At 39.8% G+C, this 16,960-nt stretch overlaps 1 protein-coding gene across 3 annotated transcripts in view; it reads left to right on the top strand.

The window, feature by feature from the left end:
* EPC2 (enhancer of polycomb homolog 2) overlaps positions 1 to 16,960 on the top strand; it is an 86,569-nt gene that overhangs the window by 17,846 nt on the left and 51,763 nt on the right. The window contains exons 1-3 of one of the 3 annotated variants that reach the window (XM_043505109.1): positions 1,216 to 1,221; positions 4,295 to 4,299; positions 11,200 to 11,359. In XM_043505109.1, coding sequence (XP_043361044.1) covers positions 11,260 to 11,359 — 100 coding nt within the window. In that variant the 5' untranslated portion in view covers positions 1,216 to 1,221; positions 4,295 to 4,299; positions 11,200 to 11,259. Of the gene's footprint in view, positions 1 to 1,215; positions 1,222 to 4,294; positions 4,300 to 4,412; positions 4,536 to 11,199; positions 11,360 to 16,960 lie in introns of those variants that run through there. The other 2 variants (XM_043505110.1, XM_038421960.2) reach the window with 2 other exon arrangements.

Consider the following 16,960-nt stretch of genomic DNA (forward strand, 5'->3'; position numbering starts at 1 on the left):
TTGGTGTCCATTATCGCCAGGGCCCTACCAAATTCATGGCCATGAAAAACACATCATGGACTGTGAAATCTGTTGTCTGTTGTGTCATGTTCCTCTTCTCTCCCCCCCCCCCCCCCCAGTGAAATCTGTTTTTTTTGTATGCTTTTACCCTATACTATACAGATTTTATGAGGGAGACCAGCATTTCTCAATTTGGGGTTCTGACCCAAAAGGGAGTTGCAGGGGAGTCACAAGGTTATTTTAGGGGGGTTGCAGTATTGCCACCCTTACTTCTGTGCTGCCTTCAGAGGTGGGTGGCAGGAGAGTGTTGGCTGGCTGGCCATCTTTAAAGGCAGCACCACCGCCAGCAGCAGTGTAGAAGTGAGGGTGACAGTATTGCAACCACCCATACAATAACTTTGCAACCCCCCCCCCAACTCCTTTTTGGGTTAGGACCCCTACGATTACAACCCTGTGAAATTTCAGATTTAAATAGCTGAAATCATGAAATTTATGATTTTTAAAATCCTGTGACCATGAAATTGTCCAAAATGGACCATGACTTTAGTAGGGCCCTAATTATCGCTCCTGTGGCTTCCTCACATTTGGCCACTGAAAATACAGATTTTTCTTCATTCTGCTGGATTTCTGTTTTGGATGATTATTCCCTGGTGGCAGATCCTCGGCTGGTGTAAATTGTCAGCTGTGTTGAAGCTAATGGCCGTAAGACCATGTCTACACTAGTACTTTTGTCGGTATAACTTGCATTGCTCGGGGTGTGGGAAAAAACACCTCTCTGAGCGACATAAATTATACTGACAGATAGCACCGGTGCTATCCCACCGATATAGCTACCGCCACTTGTTGGGGGGTGGTTTAATTATGGCAATGGGAGAGCTCTCTTCCATTGGCAAAGAGTGTCTGCATGAGCAGTCTTACAGCGGCACAGTTGCATTGATACAGTTGTGCCACTGTTATTTCGCTAGTGTAGACACGTCCTTTGTCAATTTGTATCAGTTGAGGATCTGCCCAGATGTATTATTTTTGCATCTTTACAAGTTTAATTTTTGCAAAATTTGATTTAGATAATTTTACCTTTAAGTTTCAGAGTAGCAGCCGTGTCGGTCTGTATCTGCAAAAACAAAAGGAATACTTGTGGCACCTTGGAGACTAAGGTGCCACAAGTACTCCTTTTCTTTTTACCTTTTTAAAGTAATCAAAGGCTGGTTTAGAAGGGGGAGGGTTCCAGAGCATCTACATTACCATTTTACAGCCCTGCAATCTGAACTCCACGAGCCTGAGTCAGCTGACTCAAGTCAGCCATGGGTGTTTAATTGCAATTTAGATATACCCCAAGAGTTGGAATCCTGTGTGTTTTGGTATCTGTGAAGAAGGGGGAAACTGCTTTATAAAGTATGATCTTTTGAAAATTTCATCACCTTCCTTTTGCCTGAATTTGGGGATTTGAATCAGGGTAATCAGTTACTGGGGGGAAAAAAAAAAGAGGAGGACTTGTGGCACCTTAGAGACTAACAAATTTATTTGAGCATAAGCTTTCATGAGCTTTCATCAGTGAATGCATCCAATGAAGTGAGCTGTAGCTCATGAAAGCTTATGCTCAAATAAATTTGTTAGTCTCTAAGGTGCCACAAGTCCTCCTTTTTCTTTTTGTTGTTGCAGACTGACACGGCTGCTACTCTGAAACCTGTCATTTATGACAGGTTTCAGAGTAGATTTTCTTATAAGGTCCACTTTGTAGATACAAATCTAACTTAAGTTTGGATGGGAACAGATGCTTTTTACATAGGTACAGTTGAGGTTGTTTCAGTGGAGCATTTGCTTATGCGTGGGATGGATGACACACGTGTTGAACTAGCTGAAGATTTTCAGCTAGCTGAAGATTTTGCTTTCTGTAAATTCTTGTTTATTGGTTGCTGCCATAACTTAATTGGGTTTTCTTCGATTTTATTATTTGGGTTGATGGTGCTTGTGTTGAAATTTTGTTAGTATTTATAGTTAAATGTAATTATAGCTTTTGCTGGTACTTAAAATTGTAGAGGTAAGGTTGCCTCTACCCACCTTATGATCCTCTGGTCTCATAACTTTCCGAAAAATGTTCCTGTTCAGCTGAAACTTCCCATGTTTGGTCTCAGCTCATCAGGGAATTTCTAATAATAACAGTAGTAATATTTAATTTGAGGCAAAATCCATTCAGGTGTTTGTTTTTTTTTTTTTAATTTTTCAAGATGAAAAAATAGCTCTCGTTTTTATAAAATTCTGAACTCATGTTTTAAGTCACTGGTCTAGCAAAAAATGGCTGACATTTGAAACACTACATGTAAATAGTTAGATCAATGCTATGTTAGGTTTAGGGGTCAGTTGTATGTTTTTTAAACTTTAATATTATTTAACTCTAATATTTGAAGAGTTATTCAGTGGTATTTACTCAGGCTATAAATACTGTAATCGTCTAATTATTCAGAGTATCCCTTCCCTCCCTCCCCCCAAAAAGGCAGATTGATTACCGTTAGGATTAATCATTGTAGCTGTGAGTGTGTTTCTTCTCTTCTGTCTCCATCTCGTCTCTCACCCCTGCCCCTCCCCCCAAAACAGCAGACATGGGAGAATAGATTATTGTGCTTGGCTGATACATTTTCCCAAGGAATCTTGCAATTTTGAATGAAGTATAATACATTGGGCAGATACCCTTAGCGCCCAAGGTTTTTCTAAATCTTTACCCTCTATTAGTAGCATTCAGCTCCTTGCCTGCTCCTGCAGTGAATAGCTGAACAGCCACTAGCTTTGTTATATACACAGAGTGAGTGGATTGGAGATTCCTCCTTCAGTTTGTCTGATACTGCTTTGACTCCCCTTTGTGAGTCCCATCATGTCTCCATTCAAGTCAGTTTTCTGCTTTGCTGGCAAACTATTACCTTAAGGACCTCAGCTCTGAGCAGTTTCTGAACCAGTACTGAGAGTCTCACCTCCAACAGAACCTTCATAATGCCGCAAAGTGTACAAGCAAGTTCAGGTAAGGGCAGGAAAACTCTTTTAGTGAAGTTCCTGTGCAGAAGACCACTGTAAATATGTCATTTTGTTCCAGGGGCTTCAGAGTGGGTATTAACACCACGGCTCATTTTCCCCTTCATATCTTTCAACCTTAGAAGCCAGTTACGTTCATGGTACATATGCTTCATTTGCTGGATTGAATTAAATTGGCAGAGAGAAGGGGAGAGGAATTTAAAGGCACTTACTATGCTCTCAGTAGACTCTTTCCCATGAGATTTATAGGTCCCTCACAGACTTGAATGCCCTTAGACACAAAGTGGCTTATAAAGGAGACAGGGCTAGTGAAAGACTTTTCTTTTCTAGCCCTTCTTTTTTCCCATCTCCTGCTTGGGAGAAACAGAACAGGGGAGAGAATGAGGGAAAGGGGCTGGGGTGGAGGGGAAGTCCAATTAGTATAACACTCCTTTGCCACCTTACTGTCTATGTTCTGCTGAGTTATGCAACAGAATGGCCTAGCTCATGCTGCCATTGACAAAATATTTTTCCTTTAGCCATGCTCTAGCAGTAAAAATAGGACTGAAGGAGAAAAAAAATAGTTGCCCCAAATGCCCAGCTCTTTTGATTTTCCTGAGATTTGGTGGTTCTTCTGTATAACCAAGACCCTCTGTTCATGTGGACCATGACTATCTAGAGGGCATCAGAAAGTCAGTAATAATAGAAATGGTTGAGTTTTCCCTCCTAAGGCTTTCTGAAATGGGCTAATTATACTTGAACAATATGGTGGGTCCAGAAGTGAAATTGAGGACTATTTCTACCAGTCCTTTCTCACCCCTGAGGCAGGAACCATGGTCATTGCCACCAGTTTTTCTCTGGCTTCTACCAATAGGAGTCAGAAATCTAGAGACATCCAGATCAGAGTTTTAAATCCAATCTAATCCCTTCATGAAGGAGGATCTTGGATATTTGCAACACTCTATCCAAATTGAGTTGCAATCTTTTAAATGCATTTCTTGTTGTTGTTTGGACTATTCTCCATGTAACTGCATATCTGAGGGTTTGTCTACAGTTGCAGCTGTAGAGTGCTTTGGGTTAAACCAGCCTTCGGAGAGCGCACTAGGGAAAGCGCTCCAGTCTGTCCATACTGAGAGCTGAAAGCACACTGGCTTGGCCACCTTTGCAGCACTTGCAGCTGCATTGGGAGCAGTGCATTATGGGCAGCTATTCCAGCGTTCAAGTGGCTGCAGCGTGCTTCTCAAATGGGGAGAGGGTAGGGTGGAGTGTGTTGTGTGTATGTGGGGGGAGAGAGAATGGGTTTTTGGGGCACTGAGAGCGTCAGCACTCTGTCTTGTAAGTTCAGACCTCCCTCATTTCCCCCCCCCCCCACTCACTCAAAGCAAACATTAGCTGTTTGTTTTTTTTCTCAGACCAGATAAGCAGCCAGCACTCTGAAACGGAACTTTGAAAGAGCCACTTCTGCATTCCTCCCAAGTTCACAACAAAGCAAGAGAGGCCACTTCAGTTAATGGGATTATGGGACATTTCCGGAGGTCAATCAGAGCGCTGTAACATAACTCCTCATTTACACTGGAGCTGCAGCGTCTCACCCAGCTGTTAATCCTCTTGTGGAAGTGGAGTACCAGGAGCGCTCCAGCTAGGGAGTTAGGGCGCTCTACGTGCCTTGCCAGTGTGGATGAGTAAGGTAGAGCGCTCTAGGAGGCTTTATTGTGGTTAAAACATGCAATTGTAGCCAAGCCCTAATATTACCTTTTAAAGGACCAAATATCAAGAAGGGACCTCAGACCCTTAAAATCCTTGGGGAAAGTTTTTTCCTAGTTCTCTTGAAAAACATTAGTTATATTTATGATTCTTTAATGCACTAAAATACTTGTCTTTCAAAAAACAAACCAAGCCATTAAACTTGAAGATGATCACCTTCCTCCCCTCCCCCCCAAAGGTGTTCAGCTATTAAGTGAGCCTTCAAGCATGCTTCTTGTCCTATATCTGGTTTTAGAGTAGCAGCCGTGTTAGTCTGTATTCGCAAAAAAGAAAAGGAGTACTTGTGGCACCTTAGAGACTAACAAATTTATTTGAGCAAATAAATTTGTTAGTCTCTAAGGTGCCACAAGTACTCCTTTTCTTTTTTTGTACTATATCTGACTTCCTTATTTCAGTCAGTTCGCTCTGTTGGAGTTCCAAGGGAGGCCGAATTTCTTGGGGTGGAGAATCCTTGCTAGTAGTTCACTTTGGCCAGTGCAGAGGCTCTGTATGGTGCTGGTGGAAGTAGTATAGTTATGCTCTTTCCACACAGAGAGAATTCTGACAGGTCTTCTATAAAACATGAAATCATAGATACTTTTAAGGTGGGAAAATAATGCAGGCACGGGAAAAGAGACAATGCATCTGCATAAATCAGGGGAGCACAAAACAAGGCCTTCCTAAGAGAAACTGTCATATCCCGTTGGACAGAGGAATCCAGTCTCCATTGTAGACTTCCATATTGTAAAAATAATCAACAAAATAGCAGACTGGCTGAGCAGTTGAATGTAGTGACAAGGCCACTATTCAGTTCAATTACAGAAAAGATGGACTAATCACAGGAGAAAACAAAAGGTGTCCCTTTTCTGTTTTTTTCGAAGACCAGAAATGTGATTTACTAAAATTGCCTTTTGTACAATTGCTAAATAGATTCATGTTTGCATCTTGGAAATCTATAAGAAAGCAAATTGGCCTAGCCCTGAAAAGATTAAAGACCACTTGACCAGGGTTGTCATTGGATTCCATGGGATCTTGTTAGTGTTGTGCAAAGGTGTTAATGCAGCATTCTACACACTTTCTTGAAAATTTGTATGTGAGATTTTCAGAGTTGACAAAGGAATTTGACACAACTCCCATTAAAATTGAATTGGAGTTGTGAATCTAAGTCCCCAAATCAGGTTTGAAAATCTCAACCTATAACTTTAATATCCTAAATTCAGTATATGTAGTGTTCACACAATAGGACATCCAGGCTTTAGTGTAGTAACCTTTTTATGGTTTCCCTCTTTCTCCTTCCCTTAATTTTGTTTTGGTTTGGAAATGGAGCAGATCACTGCTTCTGGGTGGGCCTGGAAGAGATTTAATCTGATTAGAGAAATCTGTCTAGAGTTCTCTGTAGAATTTTGGGGAAGCACAATGGTGACATCTTCCACTTTACAGTGCTGCAGCTTCCTTGCTATGGGATGAGAAAAAACATCATTTCCCCGCCCCCTGAGCGCTGCAAGTTACAGCTCTGTAAAGTGGCAGTTTAGACAAGGCCTTTCAGTAGCTACTCCCCTTGTGGGAGTGGGTTTTTTTTTTTTTTATAGTGCTGGGAGAGCTCTTTCCCAGCACTGGTGCCACGACTACACAGCCACATTAAAGTGCTGCCGCGTCAGCACTTTAACTTTGCTAGTGAAGACATACCCTGAGTTACAGAAAAGCTAATTTCTTACCTGCTAAAATTTCTTGGGTTTGTACAACTTCCTTTAGGATAATTTCAACATTCCTATAATATTTTTTACCTTTAAATTACTGATATGTACTTAACTCCTGTTTTTAACTATTTTTATGTGCAAATTAATTATTTATAGGATGAATAGACAACAGAATGTTCTTATTTAATCTGTTTTCACTTTTTGATAATTGTTGTTAAGTATCAGAGTAGTAGCTGTGTTAGTCTGTGTTCGCAAAAAGAAAAGGAGTACTTGTGGCACCTTAGAGACTAACAAATTTATTTGAGCACAAGCTTTCGTGAGCTACAACTCACTTCATCGGATGCATTAAGTGAGCTGTAGCTCACAAAAGCTTATGCTCAAATAAATTTAAGTAGTTGTTATTAACTACCTTTCCTCTCAATGTGAAGATTATATCAAATTAGATCTTACTCTTCCATTGCAATTTATTTTTTAGAAAAATCTGCTCTGCATGTGTACCATGGATATTTCTATTTTAGTAACTAAAGTGAATGACCCTAAGCTATATCATTTGTAATCTTTCATCAGTGTTGTGACCGTTTTTTAATGCTATGAATTAAATCTACACTCACTGCTTAATTGAATGTTTACATATATATTTAACTCTCACTTAGGAAAATTGTGATTCATTTGAATATTACAAACTATGCTTAAACTGCAAGAATAATTCATATTAAACTCAGCTATTTTTGATTTGAACGTTCAGTTTTTGTTCTTAGCATTAAAGTGATATATCAGTTTAAATCAAATTTGTCTGAATTTTTTGAGACGTTACCTAAATCTCAATTGTTATATGCCTTCCCTTTAAAACAGAGAAACTTTCTCTGTCCCTTCATCAATCAATACATTATTCCTTACTTTCTATACAAATTGGGTTACTTTATCTTCTTTTCAAAAAGTTTGTTTTTAAAATGCAAGTGATTTAACCCTGGTATGGCATTTCTAAGATAGCTTGAGGCTTGTTGCCTTCAACGATTTCAGAGCACTTTATTCAGCGTCTATTTTACAGTCCTTTAAATAGAAATTTATAGTTGCTTTGGATAAAATGTCAAATTGAAAAAGGAACAGGAGTTCCGTTGCATGACAAAGTTTGCCTGTGGATGCTTGGCACATTTATATTGCACAGACTGAGTAAGTCTTTGACACCGTGCAGTATGTTCACTAATAAAAGGTGTAAGAGAATTTAACTAAATGTATTAGAACAAAATCTCAGAGGAAAACTTGCTAAATATAATTAATTATATGACTTCTGAAAGTATATGAAATGTCAGCACGAGAAGTTAAGTGCAGGAGGGAAAAGCAAGTGCCTTGGCAATGACTAGAAATCCAATTAAGGTCTGAAAAGGAGAAATATACATGTCAGTCAAACAAGTGGTTTCTGGAAGCTGTGCTAGGCCATAAAATGGGATGGTGCCATTACCTCCTTGCAATAAGGTTACTTCGCAGTGCAGGAGAGATAGTAGTAGTGGCTGCATTGATGGTGTTAGTAAATACATCAATAACGTTTGTAATCTTGGATTACAGATGAAGTGGTGTCAATCAGAATTAGATCAGTGCATGGAATCCTTGAAAACTAGGGATTCTCAAGGTGAATGCTACTATAATTTAGGCCCTGAATCTGAGTCTGTGTGGTCATCCTATCATCCCAGGCCTACTTCAAAGCTGTGTCTGCAATAAGAAACTCCAAGGTAACAAATTCTCCATAAAGAGAAATTTAATACCCTTGCCACTTCATCAAACACTTGGGATTAGGCACCAGGTTACACATGGTGTTCATCTGGGAGGAGAACTAGGCAGTTTATCTTTACTATCCAATCTTCTACTTCCCAAACTTCAGTGAAATTTTTCATGTAGTTTGACAGTGATGGTCTCCTGTATTGATCTTCTCACTTGTTTCAGATTTTATATTGATGCAGGTTGCAGTCCATATAAATTAAAACAAAAAGTCCTCTCTAAGTATGTTTAGGGAAATGGGAGTTACAACAGCCAGGTAAGGGGACAGGTACATTCTTCAGGGTGTGCTGACAATGAAAATAGTGGTCTGGACAAAGAAGATTTTGAAGAAGTAAAATAAGGGCATGTCCTACAGACTCGGGAAAGATCAAGGATACTAGAAATTTTACGTTTTTAGAATAAAATGCAGGAATCGTAGTTTCAGTGGCCTATCTGAGGAAAAGGAATGGCAGGAAAAAAGTGTTGGTATTCTCCCACCTCAGTTGTAGATCAGTCTTCTGGTCTGCTTGATGTGTTGTATTGATAACAATTAGTGTCACTTCTTGGTGAAAGTGTGAGCACAAGAGAAGGACATTGGAGTTATTCGTGGGAGGGAAGACCACCCAAAATGCTGGGAAGGGAAGAGTAGTGGGAGCTTTTTTCGATTCACCCCTTCTTCCAACAGCCAGGAGTGTGAAGGAATAGGTAGAATAGAGAATCTGAACCCCTTACAGCAAGGCAGTGGTGGAGTCGGAGAGATTAAAAATTCCCTTACGGCAGCAAGAGAGAATTTGGCTTCAAATTTGTCATAATCCTGTTAGCCTGATATGAAAGATGAAACCTCCAAGAAGGTTCCATGGAAGGACCGTAATATGTCATCCTCTTCATTCCCAGCAGCTGCAAATCTGGTGTGTGGATACTGTTCATCTGGCATTTTCTCTGTCTTCCTAGTTCACCACTTACCTCTTCATGTCCACTTTATTGCTAGGAAGTTTAGTCTCTGATTAGTAGGTTTCATACATTTTTCCAGCCTTGGTTGCGTAAACAATTGTTGAAGCAAAGTTACACTGCAAATATAATTGTATATTATGTTTTCTAGCATCTTTCTTTTGTTTCATGGATTATAATGTGAACATTTTACAAAATCCATTGAAGAAGAAAAATTACAATTATCCTATGCTAATCCACATGTGTAGTTGGATTTGCACCAAAATAACTAGTAAGATATATATATATATGGATGCTAAAGAATTCTGATAACCTAATAAAGGGATAGTGTAATTCATACTTCCTGTGACTTGGGTGTGGTTATTCTGTCTCCAGTAGGGTAAGAATACAAAGTATAAAGCTTGGATCGGCAACCTGTGGCATGCGTGCCGATTTTTTTACTGGCACACTCCTGCCAGCCGGCATCCCGGCCGCCGCCCCTGCTCAGTCCGCTGCCAGCCTGGGTGAATGGAATCCCAGGCCGGCAGCGGGCTGAGTGGGACTAGGGGCCAGGACCCAGGTTAAGAACCACTGCACTAAACTGATAAGACCTGTGTTTTAATTTAATTTTAAATGAAGCTTCTTAAACATTTTAAAAACCTTGTTTACTTTACATACAACATTAGTTTAGTTACAAATATAGACTTATAGAGAAAGACCTTCTAAAAATGTTAAAATGTATTACTGGCATGCAAAACCTTAAATTAGAATGAATAAATGAAGACGCAGCACACCACTTCTGAAAGGTTGCTGACCCTTGGTATAAAGGAACACTGCTGCATATTTGAGTAATTGGAGTTCTACAAATGTTCTTCTGTGGGGAAATATGTGCTTGTTATATGTGCCTATTATAGTATTTTTAAAAAAAAACACAATGGAAACGGGTGAATGAACATAAGAATGGCCATACTGGGTTAGACCAGTGGTCCATCTAGCCCAGTAACCTGTCTTCTAACAGTGACCAATGCCAGATGCTTCAAAGCGAATGAAAAGAGCAGGGCAATTATCAAATGATCCATCCCCCTGTTGTCTAGTCCCAATATGTAGCAGTCAGAGTCTTAGGGATCGCAAGAGCATGGGGTTGGATCCCTGACTGATAATAACCATTGATGGACCTACTCCATGAACTTATCTAATTCTTTTTAGGACCCACTTATAGTTTTGGCCTTCACAAACTCCCCTGGCAACGTTCCACTGGTTAACTGTGTGTTGTGTGAAGAAATACTCCCCTTTGTTTGTTTTAAACCTGCTGCCTGTTAATTTCATTAGGTGACCCCTAGTTCTTGTGTTATGAGAAAGGGTAAATAATACTTCCTTATTCACTTTCTCTACACCATTCATGAGTTTATAGACATGTCATATATCCACTTAGTCCTGTCTTTTCCAAGCGAAATGGTCCCAGTCTTTTAAATCTTTCCTTAAATGGAAGCTGTTCCATACCCTTAATCATTTTTTTGTTGTCTTCTCTCCATTCTGAAAACTTGCCGGTGCATCAGTGTTAAATAAAAACATTGGTGGTTTTTTTGCATTTGGGAGTGGATCAAGTTAGTTCAGGATCTTGATTTGAACCATGGGCTATAAGGAATTAATGTGCATACATTGCTGATTTTGACACTTTCTATACCCCTTTTAGATTATTTTGTTTAACTTGAAACACCTATTGTCTGTTTTTCTGATTTTAAAAAAAGGCTGGTGAGTATGCTTACATTTTTTCCTCCCTCTAGAGTCCCCCATATCATTAATGGAAGCTAAAGATATTTTTCCTTATTTGGAACCTGTCAGCAGCTGAATTTGCCTATGACTTGATGGTAAATGTAGAGGATTCTTTCTCTCCCATTACTGTACCCTGCTGGCCTGGAAGCAAAAAACAAAACAAAAAACCAACAACAATTTTACTAGGATCTTCTCCATGACACTGGAGAACACTACTGCTAGGAAAATGGACTAACTTTATCCATTTTTTATATTTTAAAAAATAAATGCTGTCATCTAAATAAATTCTAAACTTTTCCTCTTTCAGGAACACCATTTACAACGAGCTATTTCGGCACAGCAAGTCTTTAGAGAAAAGAAAGAGAGCATGGTTATCCCAGTTCCTGAGGCAGAGAGCAATGTCAACTATTACAATCGCCTGTATAAAGGAGAGTTTAAACAACCAAAGCAGTTCATTCACATTCAACGTAAGTTCATGGGTATGTTGTTCTGTCTTCCTTTAAGTTAACTTGGGAATGTTCTTAATGATTGCAGAGGCAAAATTATAAAAGTATTTGTAGGGTAGGTGAAAGGATCCCCAAAAAACTTGGTAAGAGTTAAAGTAGCTAAGTCCTTGTTTCTCCTTTGAAGTAGCCAGGAGGATTTGGGAATTGAGGGAGAGAGGAAGGTATTATTTGCATGGATGGCTTGTGGATTCCCATATTGACTTTTTGTATGTGATTAAGATAGACCGTAACCAGAGGACAAATACTACTAGTTATCTGTTTTGTTGATCACACCATCATAGAATCCATTTGATTTCCTAACTCTGAGGTGGAATACCTGAGAGAGCCATACTAAAAGTTGTCTGTGATTTTTTTTTTTTTTTTTGTCATCAGATTTTGATGCTGTGGTTCCTGAGTGCCCATTATCTGTACTCGCAGATCACTTGAGCATGAAGTCAGATTAAATAGGAGAATATTTATAGTAGAAATCACTGTATCTGGTCAAAAGAACGGGCTCTTCACTATAGTGTATATAAAGTTCCAACTTGCAGAAATGTTCTGGGCTACAGGTAATTTTGGTGAACCTGTGTAGGTTTTGCAAAAATGTAGAATTGCATATTTATTACTGCAAAGAATTTTCAATTTGTCATACCTGAGACTTCCCTGATTTGGATGGGATTGACTACCTGTGTGGTAATAGATGCATTTTAGGGGGAAACAAACATAAGGTCACTGTTTGCTTTGTTTTTGAATAGTCATGCTCTCTGAGGTATTTAGGTTGACAGCTTGTAGACTGGACTCATCCTACTTGTCTGATTATTGTAAATTCTTCAGGCATAGATCATCTTTAGGTTCCGTGTTTGTACAACACTTAGTACAGTGGGTTGCCAGTCTGTGACTGGGGCTCCTTTTTCACTACCACAGTACAAATAAATCAAAATAATAAAATTTTGTGGAAAGACACTGGGTCTAGTTATTGGTGGAATTTATCAATGCCTTTCTGGGAAGGCAAAAAACCAAGCACTTTTCAAATAGTTGATTAAGCCCATACTGAAGAAATCCTCTCTTGCCACTGACCTCCTTGCTTGTTATCAACCTGACCCTCTTTTTTTTATTTTTTAAATTTTTTATAAGGATTATTGGCAAAGTTACGTTGAAGTGTCTTGGACAATACAGGAGTCCTCTGATCTCCTTGTCTTTTGTTAGGTTTTTTTAATGATGCATACTATGTTGATTTTATTGCTCTGCATCCTATGCCAGATATAGATCCTCTATTGATTCTCTGTGTTTATTCTTTGAAGATGTTTCAACATCCATGAATCTGTTGTTTACAAGGTGCCATTGAGCTGTCTATGGATATAGATGAAGATAGACTTATTTGAATGTCTGTTGTTTTGTTTTTTTTTTTTTTTCTCATGGGGAGGACCCAAAGAGTACTATTAGTTAGTTTTTTTTGAATTGTCATCTGCATGCTGCTGTCCTGTATTTCTGTTTCATTGCACCTGGGTGGTGTATTTTCTTGTCTTTCCTAGTATTTTTTTGAAAATTGGGAGTTGTATGAAGATGAGTTGGCTGAAGCTCCTTTTTGGATAAGACAGAGATGATGCCAATAGTGTGAGGAAGCAGCCAAAGAAAATAATATCAATAAAACTCTTTTTTGGTTTAAATAAAATAAAAATAAAAAATTCATATGCCTAACCAAAATAGTTACATTGGTACAAAAACTGTTCATAGACCATCCTTGGTTGCCAAGGGGCTGCTGCTCAGTTCCATATGGTATACACTGTCAGCAAGCAGTTCACAGAAAAATGAACTTTGATTCTCTTTTGTGATTTGTTACATGTACCGGCATTAACCAATTAATCTTTTTATTTTAAGTAGATATCCATTCATATTACAATTGCTCTTATGATAGTGAATTGTGGTTTCATAAATCTTGGCTGTGACTTAGTTTGGATAGGATGAACAGACTTAAGGTCTCAGAGTAGCAGCCGTGTTAGTCTGTATTCGCAAAAAGAAAAGGAGTACTTGTGGCACCTTAGAGACTAACAAATTTATTAGAGCATAAGCTTTCGTGAGCTACAGCTCACTTCTGAGCTGTAGCTCACGAAAGCTTATGCTCTAATAAATTTGTTAGTCTCTAAGGTGCCACAAGTACTCCTTTTCTTTTTGAGACTTAAGGTCATGTCTATGCTATGGGCACCGTAGCTACACCTCTGTAATCCTGTAGTGTAGATGCAGACTACAGCAAGAAAGGGGTTTTTTTGTTGCTGTTGGAACTCTACCTCCCTGAGCAACAGCAGCTTATCAACAGAAGCATTCTTCTGTTGACCTAGCTGCATCTATACTGGAGGTTAGGTCGACATAGCTATGTGGTTCAGTGGTGTGGATTTTTCACACCCCTGAGTGCTGTAGTTATGTCTGTTGACTCAAGTTTTAAGTGTATACCAGGCCTAAATGTAAAAGAGAATCAGTGGTAAAAAACTATGTTAATGCAGAGTTCAGGTTGTTTGGTAGTATGTTGTCTCCTTGCAGAATGCTGAGTTGAGCAAAACTTTTGAAAGCTAGGCAGTGCACCAAGATGCCCTGTTAATAGAATTTTGTTCTGCCAATGTCCCAGCTATTGTAATGTGCCACCTTCTTTTACAAAGTATTCTCTGTCACCTGCTGGATTCCACGTAACACTATTAAAGCACAAACAGAAGAAGAAGGAGGGGGGGGAAAAAGATTGCCCATGCCACTTTTCCTTTGTTCCTTTGGAGCTTGCAGTAGCCAGTGGAAATTATGTGCATACACTAAAGGTGCAGTCAGTGTGTTAGGTTTACCAGCATTAAATGGGAGGGGTAGTAATTGGGCCTGCTTGCTAAAGGTGTATTTGTGAGATGAGGACATGTGTGGATTGCTTTGAGGTGTATAGGATTATGATATGAAGAGATACAGGTTTCCTTTTGTGTGTGAGCAAAGGGAACAGCTGCATGTGTACCTTCAGGATCCAGCATGCATCATTTCAGTGCAGAGTTATGCACATTTATATAATTAGTAGGGCACGGGTTTTATTACAAAGGGTTTTGTCCGTAGCGAACTGGGGTATGAGAGCAGCTTGAGCATTTATTATCTGCAAGCACTCCAGGTAAAATGAGGTGTGGTCAGTAACGGGTGTTGCTGACCTGAATGGCGCTGACAATAGTTAGCTCTGCTTGGTAGAGGCATGTTCGTGAGATCTGTGGATTACTTTGAGGTGTGTGACAGAGCTGTGGTTGTGATGTGAAGAGTTCTACGTTTTGTACCCTCTCATGTATGAGGAAAGGCAATAGGTGTATTTCACTATGCAGTATTCATAATTTCTGTACAGCATTGTGGAGATTGCCAGTGGTGGGGCTTTTATTACAAAGGATGTTGTCAGTACTGAGGTGAAATATGAAAGAATTCTAATGCTTTAATGATGGTTAAGTGAACATGTAGGTTGAGATGGTATCCTGTGAGTAACAAGACATCTACCTTTGAGGTAAGAGGTGTTATTCCCAGATAAGAGAGAGAGAGAGAGAGAGAGACACACACACACACTCACTTTGCTTGAGCTGGTGTGCTAAAAATATCAGTATAACACTGGAGTAACGAGTGGTGGCTTGTGCTAGTTGCCAGAGTTCAAACCCCCTGGACTCCATGGGGTGAATACTTGGGAGGATAGCTCAAATCACTGCCTGTGCTGCCCTAGCTACGCTGCTGTTTTTTAGCATGCCAGCTCGAGCAGAGCTAGCATGGGTACATCTATGTTAGCTGGGAGTCGCACCTCCCAGCTCAAATGTAGATGTATCCTCAGGGTAAAGGAATTGTAAAAGGTTGCATGGTGACTCTTAGAATACCATATGTATAAACTTTTTCTGTGCGTTTGGCTAAGTATGTGAGTGTATGCCAGGATTCGAATCTTGTAGTGAGAAGGGCTAATATGAGTATGTGCACATTGAAGCATTGCTCAAAGAGGATAAAGAGAAGGTGAGTGGGAAACCTTTCTTTTTCCTTTTTGTCCTCTAATAGTGTTAGATGGAATCTTGTGGGTGAGAGTGAATAGGTTGTAGAAGGAGGTGAAGAGATGATACATTTCAGCAACTTGGGGGTTGGCAGAGTAAAGGGTATGTGTTAATGAAGCATATTGGGACATTGCTGAAAGAAGACAGAATTAAGGCAACCATAACTTTCCATTTCCTGATTTTTCAGAAGTTTGAGATTTGTGCAACTCGGCCTTCTGCAGTGGGAAGATGTACTACCAAGCAGTCTTAACTGTGCACTAACATACTTTTTTGCCATTGAATTTATTAGTTTTTTTTAGATGTTTTTTGGAGTTAGTAATCATTTAGGCAAATGTACATATAATGTCTTGCAATTAGCAAATTCAGCCAGTGCCACCCCTCTCTCCCACTTGCGCCCAAGCACCCCATTCACTTTGCTTTCACACCTCCCCAGACATGCCACTGACTCATTAACCTTGTTCTTCCTCCAGTCTGGCCTCATCTCCACTACTGTACTCACACCTCCCACCAATAAGCAGGGGACAGATCTTAAAATCTTCACTCCCTGGTATACAAATGTTTCTGTTGCTATTATACTTCCCCTCCTGTAACCAACTCACATGTAGTATCTGGGGTGAAAGAGAACTGTATTACAGAGGAATAGTGTTCCTGGTTTTGTTTCACAAGTTGGAAGGTGGAGTTTGTGGCAGGGTGGGCATTGGTTTCCATTCCAAAGTGTTGACAGTTAGACTCCTGTCCAATAGGTGTATCCCATTTCCGAGAAACACTGAGGTTTCAGAGCTTGTAATGTTTCTGTGCCATACAGTACATCGTTTCCAGTCAGCGACGAACCTTACAATTTCCCAATTAATGTTCTTCCAATACTTACTAATAGCTTTCATGCAGTGTTGGGGTGCACTGGCAGAGCTGTGAGATGCAGGGGGGTTCAGTGCACAGGTAAGGCTGAGGGTGCCATGCCTCCCTCACCTGAGCCCTACCCTCCATCTTCATTAACCACCCTCTTTTTGCTGCAGCCCCAAACTCCTTTCCTCTAGTTCCCCTAATATCTCTCCCTTCCCAAGAATATTTTCCCCTCAAATACTTGGATTATTTTCCTCCCAAAATGAAATTGCCACCCCAGACTCTCATTTAGGCTTGGACTATACTAGAAAATTAAGCCTGCTTAATTAAGTTGCTCAGGGGTGCAAAAAATCCCTGAGTGACATAGTTAAATTCATCTAACCCCAATGTAGACATTGCTAGGTTGACAGAAGAATTACTCCGTCAACCTAGCTACTGTCTCTCTAGGAGGTGGATTACCGACTTGTTTGTGATGGGGGACTTCAACTACCCTGACATCTGTTGGGAAAATAATATAGCAGGGCACAGATTATCCAAGAAGTTCTTGGAACATATTGGAGACATCTTTTTATTACAGAAGGTGACTAGGGAGAGGCTTTTCTGGATTTGATTCTGACAAACAGGGAGGAACTAGTTGAGAATCTGAAGGTAGAAGGCGCTTGGATGAAAGTGATCATGGAATGATAGCGTTCATGACTCTAAGGAATGATAGAGA

The sequence above is a fragment of the Dermochelys coriacea genome, chromosome 11 (genome assembly GCF_009764565.3).
Source record: "Dermochelys coriacea isolate rDerCor1 chromosome 11, rDerCor1.pri.v4, whole genome shotgun sequence".
NCBI lineage: Eukaryota > Metazoa > Chordata > Testudines > Dermochelyidae > Dermochelys > Dermochelys coriacea.